This window comes from Ctenopharyngodon idella, chromosome 22 (assembly GCF_019924925.1).
Source record: "Ctenopharyngodon idella isolate HZGC_01 chromosome 22, HZGC01, whole genome shotgun sequence".
NCBI classification, from domain to species: Eukaryota; Metazoa; Chordata; class Actinopteri; order Cypriniformes; family Xenocyprididae; genus Ctenopharyngodon; species Ctenopharyngodon idella.
This window is the reverse complement of record NC_067241.1, coordinates 10446918-10466272: the sequence shown is the minus strand read 5'-3', so window position 1 is coordinate 10466272 and position 19355 is coordinate 10446918. Positions and strand designations below refer to the sequence as shown.

Below are 19355 nucleotides of genomic sequence, written 5' to 3'. Positions count from 1 at the left end.
GAGGTTTAAATGAGTTAGACAGCTGCTCATAAGATAAGCTGAATAAAAACAATAGCTTTCCAGATGTACCTCCAAATAAGTTCTACTTATCATTGACAATGCTTTAAGGAATGGTAGATAAGGCTGAATGAACTAAGGTGGGGTTTGGGTGTAGCCTATAGACTTTACATGGAATTTGTGTTTGAGATCTCAAAAATGTCTCAAAATGTGCTCAGATTTGTTAAGATATCCAAGTCCACAAACAAAAATAAAAGAATTTAATTTGAACTTAAACATTTCTCATCAAATTCTTCAAATGATAAAATTATCTGAGCTGCTATCCACATTCATTGCCAACAACTGTCTCGTTTGGTTCTGTATATCTCCTATGAAAAACAAGACTTTACATGAAGTTGATACGGAGCTACTGACCTAGTTTATCAAGATTTTGAAGATCTACTGTATTCAAGATAGGCAGAGCCAGTACAACAACATATTTACAGTGGCTTTTTCCCTCAGGGGGTCACATGATGATACTGAAGGGACATGTATCATATGAGCAGAGAGAGGTGACACTGCAGTGCTAGAACCGTCTTGGGTAATGAAATAGCAGTGAAATATGTATGTAATCATACTTCTTTACTTTCAAATTGAGTTCGAAAACATGATCCATTGCATATGCATTATAATTACACAAAATATTGCAAATTAATGATCAAAACAGGCATTCCATTTACAGTCCACTTGAAATGACACTCAAGTGAATTGCAAAATGGTGTGACAGACATGTGTTTTGATCATTTTGATAGGAGTAATTATGGTGGTTTGTCAAAAACAACAACAAAATGTGTTTCAAATTAATCTGTTTTGCACATTCTGGAGGAATCCTGTGACATCTGGGTGAGGAGGAAAGCTAAACTTGCTCCACAAGATGTGCAATATATTTCGCATGTTGTGTTTTGAGCCATATTTAGAAATTCATCAGCCCTTTTATGTCCTTAACAATACTGTACAGAGCGCCACCCTCTACAATCTCTGTGAGCATGATATTATAAACACACAGAGGTCAGAGTTGTGAAGATAAAAGCATGCTTTCTGTTAATGAGATATGTAATGCCACACATTCCTATGAACATACTAGAATAGTGGAGCTTATTTAAAGGGATAGATCACCTAAAAATTCTAATTCCGTTATCATTTAGCCTCATGTCGTTCAAAACCTCTTCTGTGTAAGTCTAAAAGTATTTTATGAGTGATCCATATGACTAATGCAACTTAAATGTTGGTCTAATCCTCATAAAGCTATCATTTGGCTTCAAAAGACTTGGATTATAGTGAATTAATTATATGGCCTGCTTTTACGATACTTTTATGGTGTCTGCTTTTTGAAGTTTCATTCTCCATTCATTTTAAATGCATGAAAAATTCCACAAAATTTTATATTCCACAGAAGAAAGTCAAATGGTTTGGAATGACATGTGGGTGACTAAGGGTATGTTTAAATGACAATAATGTACTAAAAACGTCTTTTGCGTACAGATGTCAACATTGTCAAGACGATCCCTGTTCATATGGATCCACGAAAACGATTAAAAACGCTGTATTATGCATACCAGGCCAGTAGTTGGCGATGTCACTTTGTAAAGAAAAACTACACGCCTATAGACTGTAGGACGTCACCGTTTTCACAAATTCACGTTTTTGTAGTTTACATGGAGACAATAACGGGGTCATTTTCAAAAACGTGCACTTTGAAACCCGTTTTCAAAAGTTTTCATTTTCAGGCCCCCAAAACAGTCAAAAACATAAAAAGTTTTCCGTTTTTAGTTGAAAACAGTGTCGTGTAAACAAAGTGATGACAGAAATTTCATTTTTGGGTGAGCTGTCCCTTTAAGCCTTGTCAACAAAACCCAGGCAACTGTTCAAAGACCTTCCTACCTGTTTGATGGTGTCTTGTGAATCGACGGCTTCTGGCAGAGGTGTCTGTAGGGAGAAAAATGGAGAGAGAATGAGTGTAATGATAAGAATTGACACTACAGACTACAGTGGCCTATTTTGCACATCAGGCAAGCACCAGTCATGACATGTAAAAATCTAGTTTCAAAGTATTATAGAGATTATTCAATCAATCTGTCACTGGCAAAATGCCATTCTGTCCATGTACAGCACCAAAAGTATTAAAACACGATACAACAAAGGCACAGAGGGCTAAAGAATGTCAGAAGTGTGTGGCATTTGACACTAGCACTGCACATGATCTTTGCCACCTGCCTCCCTCTCAGCAAGACAAATTAACAGCAATAATGTAATTAAAATTCACACAGGAATTCAAGAGGAATTTTTGGCTCTATTCACTTGTGTGGTGGAGGAGGGACAGAGGTTTAGCCTTTGTCTTTATAATAAAACTTGCTTGACTGATTAACAAATGCGCCGAGTGCTGTGCAAAATGCAAAACATTAGACAGTGGGGTAGAAATTATCATTCATCAGGTCATTTGGTACAACCGCTATAAAACATGGAAAAAGTTTTAATATTTTAAAAACTTGTACTAAATATAAAATGTTTGAATGTCCTTTTGCTAGCTAGCTAGCTAGATATCAGCCTGTTAGCATTGTTTGAAAATATCGTCATTTGGTATAACCAAAAGTGTAATTCGGTAAAACCAAAATTTTGGTTAAACCGAATGACTTTTTTGGTGACAAGTTTTGTCCATCTTGTAAAAAATGCCAAAAGCAGTGTTAATTGATTATAAAAACCACATAATCTCATTAACACTTAATAAAACTTAAAAATTAATTATATCTCCATTATGTTTTTTTACACTTATTCGTCAATGACCCATATATATATATCACATAAACGACAATGACACAATGTGGCTATACAAGACTAATGACAATTTTGCGAGAACTATTCCTTTAATGCCCATTATGTCGTTGAACATGCAAGTCATTGAAATGACACAATAAAAAGAGGAAGCATTCGAGTGATTTCAAGCAGCTGAACTGGACCACATACTTGAGAATGAACAGGTTGTAATCATGCATGTCTGATGGGATTCCTGCTCAAGAGGCACTCAGGGTTTTGGTTCTCTGTCCAGCCCTTAACTAACAACAATCACCAGCAGTTCTGATCTCTGTCCGCAATTAAGAGACAAGAAAAGCTTTTCTCTCCTCAACATGATGAAAATCAGAGCATCGATGAAACTGAAGAGAGAATAATGGATGAACTGCGTTTAAATATTTATTGGTGAGCTGTTAACCACTAGTGATTTAGATGCCCAAATGCATTTTAGTTATTGATTCTGAAATGGTCTGACCTATAGGGATAAGATCAAAAATAATGCATCATATCAAATTTCATCGTACAGGTGGATAACCAGGACCACATGGAATCTCATTCACAATGCTCTTTCCATGTAACTTTATTAAATATTTTGGCCAAACTATTTGATTTTGCTATCAGCTATCAACCAGAGAGTAGTGTTTAATAGTTTAGCACGTTTAAATCCATTCTGCAGTGCATACTGTCCCCCAAAATGAGTGTAGAAATGCAAAAAAGAGTTTGCTGTTAACTCAATATTGCATATTTTTTAGTATTGTATTGAAAAATCTCTGTATGCAATTTAACTCTGGTTAATACTCTCTGCCCAAAACCTTGACACATTTGGAAAAAAACGAATCATACCCATTAATGATCAATACAATTACATTACATTTTAAAAATGAATCATTCAAACTGACCCATTTTTAGCCTGGTTTGGGGGAGAATTTATGATACTATTGTTATCAGATTTTATATGTGATTTGAAATGCGAGCTTAGATGTTTTCAGTCTTATTCAAACAGACGCGAGCTGTACTTGCATGACTAGAAAATGGCTACGGGGGTGTTGCGATGATGACTAGGTGAACCGACTTGATCCACTAAGGACTTGAGCTACCAGTTGAGATGCTGCTAGCATAGTTTCTAACCTTCGGACAAAGAGAAAATCTCCACAGTCTTGAATTCCACCTGATTCCCTATTTTGCCCATATGGCAGAGAGTCCATAACTCAGGTTTATGAGGCATTGTCAGCCTCTGTTCCCATGGCAGGTGTTACTCAGCATCAGCTGACTAATTCTGTGAAGCATTAAGAAGCATATCCTGCTATTTGTGGGCTTGTACTGATAATGTATCTTTATAGGTTTTGTAAAAACTAATCTTTTGTATTTCTCCTGCTTGAACAGCCCCTTGCTCATGGTCATTATGATAAGGTTATCTCCTTTCTTGCTCCTTTCTCCTTTCTTGCTCCTTTCAGCATAGTTCTATCATAATTTAGTCACTCTCATGTCATTCAAAACCAGTATAGGATTGCGCTAAATGACATCAGTTTGAGCTAAACATGTCCTTTTGCTTTCCACAGAAGAAAGTCAGTCGTACGGGTTTGGAAAGACATGCGGGTGAATAAATGATGACAGAATTTTTACTATTCCTATAAGCACTACACTACACCACACCACCCAGGGAGTTAATGCAGCAGACGCCCACAGAAAACGCATCAGCTTTGAGTCAACAGTGCCAAAATGTATGTATCATTTCTCAAAATCTTATACGGATAAGCTGATTTGTTTTGAAAACAGGTTTTTTTCTCAGATTGGTTTCCTTTCATCTGCAGCAATGGACAGTAAAAATGGTTGGATGATTCTCAGGTGGTCAGGTTCACTGCATCCTCATGCTTGATTTACCTTTGTATAAGGTTGGCCAGCGTGGAGATCTCTCCACCCTGTGGCTCTGTTGACTGAGTAAACTGTGTAGAGTGAAACTGCAGCCGACTGGATCACATGCTCCAGTACAAGAGGGAAATTACACAGGGATATTGACTCTAAGTCTAATGAAGGTGCTGGGAAGTATCTGAGATCACCTGCTCGTGAAATGCTATTGACAGGTGCCTTAATTTCTTGACTTTGAGTCTACGAATTACCAATAATTAGAAAGATAGCAAAGTCCCTTTTAAGACAAGTCATTTCACTCGGCGGCCATCTTTGAAACGCCTCTTGGGCATGCAAGTGCAGCTCATATCTCTTTGAATAGGGAAACATCAAGTTCTCCAAAGCTTTTTCCAAGCTTTCGATTGAATTTCATATTTGAAATCACCAATGAAATCTGACAACTGTCTCATAAATTTTGTTTCTAAACGCTCGATTCATGACAAAAAAATGGTATTTTTCAGGCTGGATCAAGCTAATGCACATGCGCAGTCCCAAATGCGTGTCTCTTGTGTCTCATTTCATCTTTTATAGGAACCGGAGCTTCTAACAGCCGCTGTAGTGACGCGATGACTTTACCAATCGGCGATTGGCTCTTATTTAGAAGGCGGGACTTATTCCGCCATATTGCGCGTTGCACTTTCTCCCATACATAATAATACGAGTGACGCGTCTTGTGTTATTCTATAGTCTTTGCAGATAGATAGATATTATTATTATTGCTGTGAAACATACATTTAATTAGCTTTACATTATTCAAAGTCTTATAAGATTTAGTTAATTACTGCATCTCAAGCTTCATGGCCTTAAAAACAAATCATGAATTAAATGCGACTTGCCATTTATCTTGGAAACTCTTATGGGAATCCCACTTATGTGGTGGACACAAATATATTATAGTATGACTAATGCAGGATACTCTTATGTGTTTCAGGCTGAGGTTTGGTGGGTTTTTTTATTGAACTCCATGACAAAATATACATAATTTCAAGTGGGAAAAAAACCTATTTAAATCCCGATGGAGTGCAGACTGTGGCACACTGACACGAATATCTCTTTAAACAAGCCTCTTTCTCAGGGGGTTCTTGGGCAACGTGAGGTATTTCATCCTGAGTCACGACCCTTTTTACTGGAATGTAGGAGAGGGACATGTGACAAAGACAACTGACAATCACAGTTTCCTAATTGGAGCATCTGTTTAACATGTATTTGAAGACGCTGGATAATTATGAAAGTGTACATCCAAGTTAACTAATGTTTAATGTGATATGGAGATGGGAAATCACCAGTAAGGTTTACACAGCGTCCTATGTTTACTCATCTCGTGTTTGAGTATTTTTTTTTTTTTTTTTGGTATTGACATAAAAGTCAAGTGATCAAAACCAGAAATGAATGTAATCTAAAAGAGATCAGTTTCTTTTTGAATTTAGAAAGCTCATTATATGAGATTTACTCTGTAGTTCACTAAAGTTCACTAAGGTCTACAGTGGTGTGGGTCTTCCTGTGCACATTCTTTTCCAAACTGTAAGGGAACAAACCTTAAGATGGACAATGAACAATACGCTATAAATAACTCATCCTTGATTAACCCTTTAACAACATGTAAACACAAAAACATATACAACAACAATGCAAAGCTCTGCTCCCACCAGCTGTTTGGGGTCATGTTCAATGTCTGGGGGACTTTAAGTGTCTTAGCCTCCGGATTTACATCATTTGGCATTGGTTTCAATGCCATCATCACATCACACACATCCTTATACACAAAAAAACTTTATTAGCTATACCAAGTCAATATTATGCACCTTCACATATTTAAAAATGGAAATACTGTTTGGGTTATTTCAAGAAATGGGTGCCTTTTGTGAATATATGTGTAAACAATGAAAAGCAGACACTGACATTTACTAATGTATTATAGACATTTTTTTTAAACAAGTAAAAAATTGTTCTTTCTCCATGAAGATGACTTTTGGCATTTTAAAGCAAATTTAAAAGGTTTTAAAGCAACATATGAACACGCAATGTACTTTATTAACATTTAAAATATTATTTGATAGAATGTTTTAAATATATATATATATATACATACATATAGAAAAAACCTTTCCAAACAAGCACCTATTTCGTGGAATAGCCAGATAATATAAGTTTTCATAACCTCTCTCACTCTCTCTTGAATAACAATTCTACATGTTATTATTATTATTATTATTATTTATTATATGCCCACTTACCCAGCTGATTCCCCGGATCTGAGGTGTTTTTTCATTGGAACAGCGATCGGGAAAGACTTGGTAATAATAACTCCGAAAGAGATGCATGTTTCAGTCAAGTCCGATGTATCAAAAATGATTTTACTTATGGATCATCTGTTGCAGCAACACATGGCGAAAACTACATCTCCAATAAGGATTTGACAATCCCTGCTTAAAGACAACCCGACCTGCACGCTGCATTCCTACATGCGTGTGATCTCCAGGCTCCGAATGCCATTAAAACCTGCTCCTGTTCGCTGTCAGACGTGCCAGCGCGCTCTCGACAATCCAGCAGAGGCGCCACCCCGCGCTCCCGCCCCTATAATGGGGCGCGCCTCTTACTACTCTACTAACCAGCATCCGCATTGATTGTCCGCAGGTGTTTGTTTACATCGAAATTGATCTAACGAATTTTACTGTAGTATATATAGCCTTTTGTTTTCGGTTGTTGTTTATTCTTTGTGTGAAGTAATCATGGTAAAACTTCCTAATGACATTCACTTCGTGGGAAATGTGGGCACATTTAGTTTACCTAGATAAAATCTGAGTAATGGGCTACTAAACAACTACAAGTTGCTTATTTAATGTGTTGATTTTATAGAGCTTTCTTTATAGTGTTGTTTACCCCTTGCAAAGTCCTGTGGTGGATGTAGGCTACTTTGATGGGGGACACCATTGGCCCGTTGCATAAACTTAGGGGCTGTTTACATTACGTTTTCAACCAAAAACGTTTCAACCAAATACTTACAAATAATTACACCTTTAAGGGGTAAATAAGGTACAAATGCAGTGACAGCTTTCTGAGAGGGTACATAAATATATACAAGATATACAGTTTTGTGACATAGGCTATCTAAACATTTGAATGTGCACGAATGAATAATCTGTTAAGCATAACAAAATGTTTGGACTTTCTAGCAATAAACATTTTAAGAGACAGAAAAGAAGGTTATGAAGTAGAACAAAAAACAGTATCTTAGACTGTTAGTTTTATAGTCGACTGAAGGATTATTTCATCTTCATCCAGATATGAAGAACTTTGCATTATAGGCCTGCATCAAGCAACGCTAGAGCAGGCAAAATATGTTTAGCTCATGCATTTAACTCAATAACACACTCCGTCTCTCCTTCAGCTCTCTTATCTGTGTGTTCCAGCTGCATGATAAACCTTGAGGGGTTGAGGATCAGGGGGCGTGTCCATAACCCACCTTACTTACTGATGCAGGTGCCAAGGTTGCAGTGAAAGAGTAAATTAAAGGGAAATTGTAGCACTGGCTTGGATTAAAATCCTTCTGAAATTTGAATAGGAAACCTTTTCCTAACTTGGATTAAAATCCTTCTAAAATTTGAATAGGACACATTTTTCAAAATGAGTTTTGAACGTTTACAGTGTAGCAAAATGGGGCTGCTGTGTTTGATTTAGAGTTGGTGCACGAGATAACCATGAATTATCCCAATGCAAAGAAAAGCAATTAATAGTTGAGTGTTTTATAATGATACTCTGACTCCACATAGACATTATTAAGGAAGTAATCTTCATTCTGTACCTGTTCAAGAGACGAGCCCAGAGACGACCGGAAGAGTGTGTCTGCCGAGCTCATGACTGCTGGAGCCTCTGAGGAGACAAAAGTAAAGAAAGTAAGGAAGTCAGTGCTGTTTGATTCAATCTGCTCTCTTTTTACTGTTACATCATGTTATTTCCCATCTCGTGCTTGTGATTTGTGAGATCTCATGACTCCCACAAAACCCAGTGGATGGATATTGTGAACTCTGATGAAAAGTATTGTGTTTGCTTACTGTTTATTGTAACTTGTTCCAAAGATAGAAACTCTAACTCAGTTCCAAAATCTAGTGCTGCCTCACTATCTAGCAACTGCATCCTAACTGAAAAGAAACCTCATACAGTAAGTGAAACATGCTTAATGTGCAGGAACTCCATAACACATGCATCCCAAATAACATTCCTTATGTAAAAATAAATTTTTATATTATCTCATAATTTGGCAGCAGGTATATTAGGCTGCTGTCACTTTAAGGCCTGACGCACCGATTCATTATACTGTTACACATGTGTTTTCGTTCTGTTTACGTTCACTTAAAACATAACTGACTGTGATTACGTGAATATTCGCCAAGACTGGCATTTTGACATTATTTTGTGTGTATTTGACTGTTTAAGCGCAATAAGCAGTGAAAAATAAACTAAATTTAGTGCTGAGAGGCGGCTTTATGTGCACACACTTTGAATGCGAGCACAAAATCTGCAGGAGTGAGTAAAATTATGCGCAATACACACAATCCCGTGCCGAAATTCAAGCCCTGTAACACCAGCAATAGTCATCCGGAGCAAATTAAATGAGTGAGGGGAGGCGGGTTTGTGTGTGTCAACTCGCTGTCAGAGAGATGAGAGCGAGAAAGCGCAACTGGTGCGGAAAGTGAGTATTGGAAGCATTTCAGATATTTCAGTATCGATATGTATCGAAAAATAGATATTTTTTGACAACACTTCATTGCACTTAGTGTTAGGCACTAACCCTTTTTAAAAGACTACAAATGAAAAATGTATATGTGATCCTGGACCACAAAGCAGGTCATAAGGGTCAATTTTTTGAAATTTGAACAGATTTGAAAATCTGGAATCTGAGGGTGCAAAAAAAAAATCAAAATATTGACAAAATCACCTTTAAAATTGTCCAAATGAAGTCCTTAGCAACGCATATCCACTCACAAAAATAAATTTTTGATATATTTGTGGTAGGAAATTTACAAAATATCTTCATGGAACATGATCTTTACCTAATATCCTAATGATTTTTGGAATAAAAGAAAAATCGATAATTTTGACCCATACAATGTATTGTTGGTTATTGCTACAAATATACCCGCGCGACTTATGAGTGGTCCAGGATCTCATATAATATATATAAAACCCGGCTATAGGAGTGACTAGGTTACATGCGGGTTGGCAGGTGTTAATGTCAATTATATATTTTAAAATAAATATATGCATAGATATAAATATATTTTATATATATTTTCCTAATCTCCATCTGCCATCAGGCTTTCAACGGGCTTGTTGCAGGTAGTGCATTCTGGGATTGGCTTATCCTTGATTATATGCAGTGCTGTCTTAGATTTGAGCCCAAACAGCCCACATATTTCTTAAAAGGCAGCATATTTTGCTGTCTACTATTTGGAGACCTTATGTAGCCCCGCCCCTTTCCAGCACTTCGCCCGTTGTCTTTTGACTTCCGGTTTGTATTTCCACAGCGATCTTATGTATTTATGAATGAACTGCTCCTTTTAAAATCTTCCTGGTTTACTGAAATTTGTTAAGACATCTGCTTTAAACATTACAATGCTCAGGATAACTTTTGTTAACTCTACAATAAGTAAATCCACTTCACCAGCTGATTATTCTTTGACAGTGATGCCATAGAAATATACAGGGCTACTGCAAAAACAGAAGAATACTAAAGATGGCTGCGTCCACGTTTCTCTGGCGCATATGGTCTATAGGTGACCAGCTCACAAGGATTGGAACAGCATAATAAACCAGGTGTCCAATAGTAAAGATTTGTATTTATACAAAATGTATTATCTTTTTGAGGAAAGAGTGTCATTCACTTCGATAGGTGATGATGCAAGGGCAATACTGTATGTCCTCCCTACCCACAGGTCACGTTGGGGACAACCTTAAGACAACCTGAGAATGTCCATGTGGCTGGAGGTCACGGAACATTACATAATACTTGTTTAGACCCCGGCTATTGTTTCAGGAGTAGGCTCCCCTTCCTGGAGGAGTGAAATACAACAACACTAGAATCACTAAACTGTTTTTGGGAGTTTTTCAGCCACTTCTGTTCCACTCCTCAATCCAAAATAGTGGAATAACAAGATCTAAATACAGTATGTTGCTGCTATTTTTCATATGCATGTTAATCGCCAGTTACAATGATAAGCTTTTGAGAAACATTGTATAATCCAAGGTGTGTATTAGGTCTCACATCTTTTGTGCTAAACATTGATTTAACACTAACCACTTTAATTATGTGATAATGTGTTATGCTAAACTCCTGGCTGTGAGTTATTAATGATTATGTGTAATATGTTGTAACTGGGTGGTTGCAAAATATTCCTTGAATTAGCACAGTCTTTGGAAGCTTGTCCCTGTTCTGGCTCTGTTCACCTGCCTTTTTCCACGAGAGCCACAACATATTTCTCAACTGTTGCTCTGAGTATATTATCTCTGTCTGGCAGCACTGCATCAAAAGACCCACAAAACCAACATCTTTCTCCAAAACACAAGCGACTGCTGGAGCAAAAGCAGTGTTTCAACATGAGCATGACAAAGCTCTTGCCTGCAGTTGTGTGAGATGGTATATGGCACATCCCATGAATGGTACACTTTAATGTTCCATGACTAAAAAGAATTAGAGGCGCAAATCTTATTAAATTGCCATGAAAAGTGGCTTGTTTTAAACATTAAATGTCTGTCCTTTTTAATATTTGCCATTAACATGTCAGAGTTCCAGACATTTTTGACATCTAAAATCATGCAAAAATATAATTCTGACACAATTTGTTGAACTGTTGATTATATTAATTAACAAAAATGTAATATTTAGTCAAATTTGTCCCATATTTTGCTCCCTACCTTGATTTTTATATAAATATATTGTCTAAGAATATAATACTGATTTTTCATATGAATATAAGTAACCTCATTTGGACCCTTTTTTACAGCATGACCAGGAAGCAAGTAAATTCCATTCCATTCAAATTCAATTCATTCCATTTCATAATTTTTTTTTTTTTACAAATATTGTTGTGTTGACGTCATTTGTCAAGCTCAAGCATTCAACCCTTGAACTTATGATATTAAAAAATGATTTTCTTTAATTTACAGGACATATAAATAAACCCCAAACCATACATCCTCCATCCATCCATCCATCCAGATTTGATAGTAAAATATGAAATAAAAAAATCAGGGTGGAAAAATTGCAAATCTCACATAAAGTGAATAAGCATAAAAACACACAAGAGCTTGTATAATATTAGTTTGACCTCGTAAGGTTGATGATCAGCTTTTTCTGAAGTTTAAGTACCTCCTACTGACTATTTAATGATTTTTGTATTATTATTTTGAGTGTCGAGCCATATTTTGTACCCTTTTTTGTGGAAAGTGCCATACACTAGTACTCGTACATGCATTTGTGCACTCAAGTAAACAACAGAGAACACATCTCTATGTGATCTGATGTTCACACACTCTCAAAACACTGATCATGAGTTCTAACACACGCAAACCAGGCATCCGCTTCAACAGAACAGTATCAGATTTATCTTACCGAATCTGTTTTTCTTCTTAGCAGACAAGATCTGTTTAAATAACGAAAACATTCTGGCATGTATATCCTCCATGTACGTCTCACTCCACAGCAGCTAATGATATAAACCCTAAGGCCCAGTAAATGAAAGTAAGATGATCCACAATCGCTCCTTTTAGCTGTGTGCCTGACTGCATGTCTGCATATTTGAAAGTGTATTCTTGCATGTTTGTGTGTCAGTGGTTGCCTATGACCATGCCGGTGCCAATGACAGAACTCAGAAATCCAGTTCTCCTGCATGTGACCCTCACAAGGCACTTGAATGTGGTAGTTTGTATCTGATAAAGAGAAGCGCAGGTTTAACTCAAATCAGATAGCAATTAAGAGACACTTTGTCTGCCATTGTTTTAGAGAGTCAAATGTGTTTGTGTGCAATGAGGGTGTAAAGATGTGGATCCATTTTCTAGATATGCTGTTGCTACATTGAGAACATTTCAAACAAGATATTTTAGATCTAGATCAACTCACACAGCTACTTGAAGACAATAGGCTATTAACACCCAACCAGTTGACTTAGACTTAGGAGCGGAAATGGAAGATTCATTTTGCAATGACTTAGTTATCTCTAAAATATAATGTCAGTAGAATCATTTATTTTACACCTCAAATGTGATTCATTTGTCTCAGAGCGCTGTTTGGGTTGACCATGATGTTAAATTTTTATTCAATTCAATTTTGTTGTTTTCATGTATTGTCCTATTTTCTATAATTACTTGTGCTGCTGCCTATCTTAAATAAAGGTGTATATATATATATATATATATATATATATATATAGTAAAATAAAATGAGATTTTATATATATATTTCATTTTATTTTACTAAATTAATAAATAAATACATTTATTTATTTAGTAAATTAAATCAAATTAAATGTATTTACATATTTATTATTAAATATAATTTGAATGTATATTTTATAATAATATATTATATTAATATATTTGTTATTTATATTATTTTAACATCATCATTATTAAAAATATATTTAATATATATCTGTAATCTGTGATATTGCCATGTATCGGATGAAACTAATAATAACTTGAATTATAAAATATATATATATATATTTAAATTTATAATTTTTAAAATTAACTGTCACCATCCCGCTTGCTGCTCTTTTTTTTCTTTTTTTTTTTTTTTTTCTTTTATCCTATCACATATTTTAGTAATCATCAAAAATTAGGTATCATTCGAAAGCTTAATACCTGAAAATTCATCATGTGAAAACCATTTTGAAATCAGATATTGTGTTACCATAGAAACGGTACTTTAAATCCTTTTAGCTGGCTCCTCCCCTAAGTGGGCAGTGTCATGTTTCATATTACAATTTTTTTTTAAATTATTATATGATTAAATAATTTTCTAATCTTGACAAAACGTATATCGTCAGGAAGGTCTGAATCTCAAGGTTCCATATTGGCCAACTGTTTTGTGATAGAAGTGATATTATGACAGAAATTTATTAATTTGTTACAGGAGAACACAAAAAAAAAAAAATTAATGGAATATGGGTGTCACCCGGTGGCTATTTTTGTTATTACACCTAAACAAAATCATATGAACTTCAATTTTTGTGATATCAACTTCAAATTTGGAACACAACTTGGTTAGACATATGGCTTTGATTTAATAGCAATTTTAGACTAAAAATTATTTAGTGAAATATATATTTTGAAAATAAAAAAGTTTTTAAATAATTAAATAAGAATTAAAGAATTAAAGAATGTAATTAATAATACTTTTTTCTTTTTACACATTTCTTTTTCGAAGTGCTTTCGCTGCTGAGTGTCTTCTAAAAAGAGACTACTTTTAGGTCTGTATTTCAAAGCATTCATGAATTAATAGATAGATTAATTAATAGTCTGGATAGAGCATTTTCACATCTATGCTCAAGAATGGGGTTAAGGGGTACTTGCTCATGCAGAAAAATTTACCTTGAGGATGTTGTGTGTGGTTGCCAGGGTGTTGCTATGCAGTTGCTAAGGTGTTCTGAGGGGTTGCTAGGTGGTTGTTTACTGGCTCACCCCAAAGTCTTTATGATATTCTGAAATTTAAATCTATGGGATTAGTTTCACCTGTTTTGTTGTATGTCAGGCAAAAAAATCTTTAAAAAAAAAGTATAGTATACACAATAATCAAGATACAAGGTATCATTCCTGTTGGTAGCATAAAATATTGTGTTTTGGGCGAAAGTTTATTAATTAAGGTTAGGGGTTTGTTCAAATCAATAACAAAAAAGATGAGGAATAGTGATGCTTGCTTTAGCAAGAACTTAGTGTGCCCTCTAGTGTGCGTTTATAGCTAGTACATTTTACACACTTGATAATTTGGAGTCAATTTTGTGAAGATGTTTTACAGTATGTTTCAAGATTCTTTGCACTCCATATTTCCATTAAACACCCCACCCAAAATGTACACATACAACTAGTCTTAACTAGTACTACATAAGTAGAAAAAAACGTCCACAACAAAGAGTAAAATACAGAGAAAAAGAAAGCACATAGTTCCTTTGGGAAAGGGTGTAGGACTTCCTGCAACTAATCACAGCCTTTTGTAATCAATCTCAATCTCCCTGTAGACACAATTTTAAATGAAGCAAAAATCACACACATTAATGTCCTGTACACTGGAATCTCAAGCTTCTCACATGTGGATGAAGATTGTTTCCGTTTCTTTCCCATCCATCTGTAGTTCTAGAACACCGTGTGATTTTACATGCTCATAAATCCTGTCATTCCAAATCAGCCTTTCCTTCCCATACTAGCTCAGCGCCCATGGAGGAAGGAAATATTGTTTATATTGGAGCGCCAGTGATATATGAAGTGATGAAAGCATTTGGGAGGGAGGTGGAGAAGAGACAAGAGATGTTTTAAATGCACACCTCCTCACCCGGCCACATCTAATCGTGTGTAACTTCCTGTCTGCTATTTGGGGGCTTCTGCAAGTTCACAGCTCACTCTCTTGTGCCCGCCTTGTCACCCACTGGCCACTTAACTTTCCCAGCATCACGGTGAATCACTGCCCCACAGAATTTCCCACAGTTACCTGAGAATTTTTGTGTATTGCATTTACTGAAGATTATTAAATGCACATCCACGGGCAACATTTTAACCAATGTGAAACACTAATTTAGCCACATGTTGTCTGTACTTTTTCTGCGGTTAGTTTCAGGTTTCAGGATAAATGTAGGCAAATATAATCGGCCTATCAGCACTCTAAAATATTTTGTAATCAGGCCCCCTGTGTCATTAAGTACACATTTAAATTCATTTAATTAAAAATTTGTTCAAAATTAGTCAAAAATACTAGTAAAAATATGATATATTGATCTAATTATTATCTAAAGTCATTTTTCAGGACCATTCACTCACATAAAAATAAAGGTTTCAAAAGTGTGTTTTCACAGCGATGCCATAGAAGAACCATTTTAGGTAACCTACCTTTCTGTGAACAGTTCTTAAAGGGAGAGTTCACCCAAAAATGAAAATTTTGTCATCATTTACTCACCCTCATGTATGAGTTTCTTTCTTCTGTTGAACACAAAAGAAGATATTTTGAAGAATGTCGGTAACCAGACAGCTGACAGTAGCCATTGACTTCCATTGTATTTTTTTTTTTCCTACTATGGAAGTCAATGCTACCGTCAACTGTACCAACATTCTTTAAAATATCTTCTTTTGTGTTCAACCGAAAGAAAGAAATTCATACGAGTTTGGAACAACTTGAGGGTGAGTAAGTGATGACAAAATTTAACTGTCCCTTTAAAAGAACAATTTCTATCTTAGCGTGAAGAATATTTTAATAAGAGCATTTTTTGCACTATAAAGAACTCTTTATTTCCTTGGATGTTAAAAGTTCTTCATTGAACCATCAATGCCAATAAAGAACCTTTATATTTAAGAATGTAAGGAACACAAAATCACACTGGTTAACTGGTTAAACACTCTTCTACTCAAACACAAATGATGTTGCATCTGTCAGTGATAGATTTCATAAACACACTTACCTGTATGTCTGATATTTCTGAAGTTGGCAGTGTGTCCTTTTCTCCAAATAGTTTTCTTCAGTGCCAGTCAGGACAATCTTGTCTTTAAGGCAAGCGCCAAATATTCATTTGTCTTGCGATGTATCTATCTTTGTATGACTTTTTCCTTTCACTTTATCTCTCGCTCGATCTCTTTATGTCTTTCTGTGATGCATGTGAAGCAGACAGAGGAAACCACTGCGTTTTGATCTCATTTGAATCGCTGAAGCCACGCGAGTTACCGGCTTCCTGCTGCACTCTGATTGGTAACATAAAATGTGGCTTTGTGTTTATTTCATAAAGGTTGGCATAAGAAGGTGTGTTGAGAAGTTTGATGACACTTGTTGTCTTTCATTTCCTTGAATTAGAAGTAAAAGCCATAGTATTTCAATTCTCAATGGTGACTGGGGGAAATGAGGCCAAAGTACATCTGTGGCCCCTTGGTTTGGTCTACTCCCCTCTGGACTTTAATTCTATTTACATGCGCACCAGCATCTTGCCAAAAATCGTGTGCTCGTAATCAACAGTATACTTGAGATTTTGAAAATCTGAATGGATCTGACTCTATTTGATCTTTTCTGTTCTGTTTACACTGTTATATGTCATACTGTCTGTCTGCACACGTTTCTTTAAATCTGAATAAAATGAAAACTAAAAGACTTTCAAATCACATGAGCCAATATTTTATTCACAATAAAACATAAATAACATAAATGTTTAAACTGAGAAATTTTACACTTTTATCCACTAAATGAGCTCATTTCAAATTTGATGCCTGCTACAGGTCTCAAAAAAGTTGGCACGGGGGCAACAAATGGCTGAAAAAGCAAGAAATTTTGAAAAGATTCAGCAGGGAGAACATCTATCAACTAATTAAGTTAATTGATATCAGGTCTGTAACATGATTAGCTATAAAAGGGATGTCTTAGAGAGGCAGAGTCTCTCAGAAGTAAAGATGAAAGAGCTGTGAAAGAGTGTGTAAAAAGATTGTGGAATACTTTAAAAACAATGTTCCTTAACGTCAAATTGCAAAGGCTTTACAAATCTCATCATCTACAGTGCATAGCATCATCAAAAGATTCAGAGAAACTGGAGAAATCTCGACGACACTGCATCACTCATCGGCATGATTGTGTCAATGACATTACTAAATGGGCCCAGGAATACTTCCTGAAACCACTGTCGGTAAACACAATCCGCCGTGCCATCTGCAGATGCCAACTAAAGCTCTATCATGCAAAAAGGAAGCCATATGTGAACATGGTCCAGAAGCGCCGTCGTGTCCTGTGGGCCGAGGCTCATTTAAAATGGACTGTTTCAAAGTGGAAAAGTGTTCTAAGTCCAAATTTGACATTTTTGCTGGAATTCACGGACGCCACAAATGCATGCTTACAGACGTCTTCACACTGTTTTGAAAAGAGGAGATGCTACACCATGGTAAACATGCCCCCGTCCCAACTATTTTGAGACCTATAGCAGGCATCAAATTTGAAATGAGCTCATTTTGTGCATAAAATTGTAAAATTTCTCAGTTTAAACATTTGTTATGTTATCTATGTTCTATTGTGAATAAAATATTGGCTCATGTGATTTGAAAGTCTTTTAGTTTTCATTTTATTCAAATTTAAAAAAAAACGTCCCAACATTTCTGGAATTCGGGTTGTAATAATACACACTTTCCCTTAGTTTTATATGATGACTTTTTGTTTAAATTAACTATATATTTTTAAATATAGTAGGCGTTTCTTGTGTATGCATATGTTTGAAGGACAAATTTAATAAGTCACAATGGGACGATTGAATGATGTCAGCAGTGATCAATTCTGGGTATAGCATCTTCTATTCTACAATGGAATATTATTCATTATCTGCATTATCAATGACAATGATCTCTTCCAGCAGGTTTTACAACCTACTTTTGTTTGTTTCACAATTACTGTAGAGCTCTGAGAAAGAGAGCTAGATGGAAAACCACTAAGAAAAGATCAAACTGATTCAAACCACCATCTTCAGTGCTGCACAAACAAGAGAAACATCATGTGACATTGTCTATTGCAGTGCTTCTCAAAATTTTTTAGTCGAAGGCCCCCCATTGTCCAACACAATTTTCAACAATATTTCCTCCAATATTTTTGCTATAATTATGACAAAGCTGTTTTTTTTTATTTATTTTTTTTTTAATAAGAAATAATAGTTATTGAGGGGGAAATGAAATAAATATGATTTCTCAATTTTATGTTACTGTTTTAGACTAATTTATTAACTAAATTTCTACACACTTTTCGCCTTTTGTTTGTTTATTCTGTATTACAGAAAAAAAGAAAGCTAGGCTGGTTGTCTTGCTTATTTATGCATTCATACAATTAAACATGGGGGAAAAAATTGGTGCACTTTTCATATTTATTATATTATTTTGCATACCTTTGGTCACACTTTATGCCCAAGTTATACTGTAAGTATCTAAAATAAATAATGAGTATGAGTACTGGTAAATTCTCAGTAATGAACAGTGTTGGGGAAAGTTACTTTTAAAAGTAATGCATTACAATATTGCGTTACTCCCTAAAAAAGTAACTAATTGTGTTAGTTACTTTTCAAGAAAGTTACTTTTGCCTTACTTTTTCTCACATGGGCTGGGCTTGCTTATTTGTTTTTTAATAACAATAAAAAACTTTTATTTTTGGCAAATGTTAAGGCCCTTTCACACCAAAAGTGAAATGAATAAGCCTCAGGCTGAAAGAAATGCATATTTACGCCTGTACAGTAGAGGGCGCAGCTCCTTTCAGCTGTGCTGCCATTCTGGATTAAAGAAGAATAGAATACAGGAGAAGAAGTCCAACACTCTTATTTCTAAATCTAATATAAAGTAATTTTTGCTTAGTATGGTTGAATTAGATCATTGAAGGTCAGCAGTAAAGACATTGGTTAATAAAGTGAGATTAAATAGCC

The 19355-nt window shown here is 35.5% G+C and overlaps 1 protein-coding gene across 2 annotated transcripts in view; it reads right to left on the bottom strand.

The window, feature by feature from the left end:
* Positions 1-16595, bottom strand: part of rapgef3 (Rap guanine nucleotide exchange factor (GEF) 3) — a 39667-nt gene extending 23072 nt beyond the window's left edge. Inside the window, exons 1-3 of one of the 2 annotated variants that reach the window (XM_051879697.1) lie at positions 16389-16595; positions 8531-8598; positions 1918-1962 (exon numbers count right to left, since the gene is read on the bottom strand). In XM_051879697.1, coding sequence (XP_051735657.1) covers positions 1918-1962; positions 8531-8584 — 99 coding nt within the window. In that variant the 5' untranslated portion in view covers positions 8585-8598; positions 16389-16595. Of the gene's footprint in view, positions 1-1917; positions 1963-6962; positions 7267-8530; positions 8599-16388 lie in introns of those variants that run through there. The other variant, XM_051879696.1, reaches the window with a different exon arrangement.
* Positions 16596-19355: the final 2760 nt, after the last annotated feature.